Below are 3,647 nucleotides of genomic sequence, written 5' to 3' on the forward strand. Positions count from 1 at the left end.
ACGACGACATCAACAATTCGCTAATTCTCTTTATCCTGGTGTGCTTGTGCTCAGTGAAACTACTTGCGGTTTTACCAAGGTTTTGTGGAATTTTAAACTATTTGTCAGTACTTTTAAGATCCATCCATCATATCGTATTCGCTGTATCCATTATGTCATTCACATTATTTTTCACATCATCACCACTTTTTTTTGTCACATCATCACCACCAGTGTTTTATCCTGTACGTATTTCCTGATGAATTATTTTATACAAAGGAACCTTTTATTGACACAATAAAAGAAATTTTTGAACGAATATGTTGACTATGTCTTATTACCTGTTTAGAATTAGTAATGTGCCACCGTTTGCGTGGTCACTGCCATTTTCCGGTCATCAACAAGAAACCCTAATCCTGGTGGAGAAAGGAATAACTACAACGGTCCCGTTATTGGGTTCCCTGAGCATACACGTGTATTATCCGGTTTGTGGCGGACATAAGACCATATATACACCAGATTTATTCCACTTTTACTCGGGTAATAACGGTTTTTACACGAGATAAAACACGTGAAATACACGACCTATATGCCAGATTGAGACCGTTTGTGCTGTATGGGTAAGTTAACCCAAAAAAACTTTGAGGCTTAAAGAAAATAAATGATTGTAAACGGAATGTTCCCCTTCACGACTGGCTCCATCAAAATCTCCATAGCATGTCAGGCCAAATTCATGTCTGAAACAGAAAATATAAATTAATGGAATGAAAATTAGTGCAATCACAATCAAAATGCAATGTCAATATTAGTTGAATATTCATAGTGAGATAAAATATTACCCCCGTTCACAAAACTGCAATGGCAGAAATTATAAGCAATAATAATTAAATATCTTCCAACAAACCCATGTTCTACAAGAATCTTTTGTTTTATTAGTGAAAAATATTGGAAGACTTTCACTATTGTTTGGAATTCACATACGATTCACTGGATTGATAAATCATGGATTTGAATTTAGGCACTCTTCAATTTCCTTATATTATTTTATCTTTAACTTCGATATTTATCCATAAGATTAGAGTTTGTTAGTGATGAAGTCTTTTTCTTATACTTATGACACATAAGATCTTCAATACATGTTATCTTTTAAAAAGAAACCTGCATCTTGGAATATCAAGAAGTAGAATGTTTAACTAAAATAAATTGCATTTAAATATTTCAATATTACAAAACCCTACTCTCATTAAATCAAAATACTCATAAAACACATGAGAGGATCAACTAAGGATTTCGCACCCAGTGTACCAGAAGTTTCATTTCACCTCTACATGCCAAACCAATGAGTGGCCCACTTTTGGGAAATCATGGAAAATTAAATCACAAACAAATCATACAACTATTTAAAAGTTTGTTTACATTTACATTTATTATTTACCGATTTATTGGCTAAAACAGCTCCAAATAATGATTTCAATGTTTTAATTATAACCATGATGTAAAGAAAAAACCGTAAGAAATAGATATAGGACCCACCTTTGCACTGGCTAGAAGTGTTCCCATCACATGGTTAGAATAGAGAGAGAGGAGGAGAGGGGCTCTCTGCTGCAGAAGAGATCTTCTCTCTATGGATCCATCATCAGCGATAATCATAGGGACAGCTGCCGCAAGCCAACATAACTTTGCCTTCGATGTCTTCCCATCCAATGCACAATTGATACCCCATTCTAATCCCTCTCCCCTCTTCCTCCTCTCCTCCAACTCCTCTATAGCCCTCATCCACTCACGCTCTCGTTCCATATCTCCCTTGATAAAAGGCCTCCCCTCATTATCAAAAACTAATTTCAGGGATAATTGTGAGAGGGCCCAAGCTGAATAAGTAAATACGAATCCCTCCCTATTACTAGATAAATCCCTTGTACCCAAATATACAGTCTCACTCTCAAAATCACAAAATGATCCCCATGCACTCCCATTCCACTCAGTCCCATCCAAATCCACAAACTTCTCCTTCATCCTTCCAATGTTCCAAGATTTCATATCCACCATCACCTTCACCCGATCATTCCCACACAAATATTTAATAATGCAAGCAGTGAATTCATCTCCATCATACAGTCTCTCATACAATCTACGCATTCGATCAACTCCAGTTCCATACACTATCCTAGTCTTTCGCATCATGGCGTCTACGTACTCCTGCATTTTTACGACCGGATCGGATATAGGTTGACTTAAAGATGCCTCCCCACCCAGTCCAAACTTGACTGCCGTCAAATCCTCCGCTGTTGACGTCACGGATTCTTCTAGACAACGCAACAGTGCATCGCGTCCACACACTTGCGCTTTCAGTTCCTCCAACGATGAGCTCAACTGATTTACAAGAGATTTCATCTCTCGCCTCAATGAGTCCACGGAGGACTTGAGAGATGCAATAGCACTATCTGGGCTAGCCATGGGTGTCACAGGATCAGTGCTCCTATTCGAAGATGCTTCCAGACGACGCAAAATAACTTGGTTTCTCCTGTGAACCAACGTCACCAAATTCAGCACTTTTGAGCGTTCTACATCGTCAGGGAACTGCCGCACCATCTCCTCAGCCGAAGACAATGCATTCTGTTGACTGTCGTCTGTAATGTCTGTGTCGGCCCCTCTCGCCAATAGTTCCTCCACCCAGTCAGTTTTTCCAAGTCCCACACCAACGTGCAAGAGTGTTTTCTGCCGCATACCACGTACATCTACGTCTTCCAACATGTCAAGCAGCTCTTTTTGCTGGAGTAGTGAACCAGTCACCAATCCAGCAAGAAGCCTCTCCTCAACAAATTGCTCTGCACCGCTAGCAGAAATGTTGCTTGCCATTATTTCGAAAGAATGAAATAATTATTTAAGAGTATGTTGGATTCAGAAATACAGGGAGTTGCCAGTGGGAACCAGGAGTGGTGGCGTTGGTCAGCGAGGAGTAATACACGATCCCAATGTTGCTACGAAAGGATGAAACGTTGACTGCAAAGAAACAGAACGAATATGAAATTATTACCTTAAAAGATGCCGATAGCAGAGTGGAAACATTACAACTAAAGCATAAGCGTGACTTGAGAGAAAATATCTCGCTTACTATGCAACGTTAAGTAAAATTTTAAGTAAAAGTAAAATGTTCTGGAATGGCATTTTTGAAATTCAATCACTCACAACCATCGCTTATATGAGGAAATAAAAATTCCGCTGGAGACCAAAATAGATATAGCTACGCTAAAAATGTCGGGACAGTTTTCTACCAAGCAGGAGTGCCGATCGTTTGTTACGGTTCCGATAATAATGAGGAAGTGAGGTTGGGATGAAAATAGAGATGATATGCTCGAAAATCTATTATGTGACATGATAAGTTTGGAAAATAGGCTGCTGAAACAACAGGAATAAGAACAGTAAATGAAAATCAACAGATGCAGGTGCTACATGGTGGAATTTCGAAATATTTAAATTATAGATGGTTACACTTTTCCACAGAATTTAATGAACAATTCTTTTACCAGATGATGACTCTGTGAGCCGAAACGCATCATACGCATTGAAATGTTGTGGAAAAGTGCTGCCCTCTTGTATTCAAATAGAAAAAATGTTCCTGAGTAACAACTTAATAGCGGATGCCGGCATGGATGGAAATACATCAAAAA

General features: G+C 38.8%; 1 protein-coding gene across 1 annotated transcript; it reads right to left on the reverse strand.

Moving 5' to 3' along the window:
- Window positions 1-613: 613 nt before the first annotated feature.
- Window positions 614-2,904, reverse strand: LOC124172389. The gene is made up of 2 exons (XM_046551842.1): window positions 1,513-2,904; window positions 614-716 (listed from the first exon to the last, which is right to left on the reverse strand). Exons 1-2 carry the CDS (start codon window positions 2,833-2,835, stop codon window positions 711-713), a joined length of 1,329 nt encoding a protein of 442 aa, XP_046407798.1. The 5' UTR covers window positions 2,836-2,904; the 3' UTR covers window positions 614-710.
- Window positions 2,905-3,647: the final 743 nt, after the last annotated feature.

Source organism: Ischnura elegans (assembly GCF_921293095.1).
Source record: "Ischnura elegans chromosome 13 unlocalized genomic scaffold, ioIscEleg1.1 SUPER_13_unloc_1, whole genome shotgun sequence".
Lineage (NCBI taxonomy): Eukaryota > Metazoa > Arthropoda > Insecta > Odonata > Coenagrionidae > Ischnura > Ischnura elegans.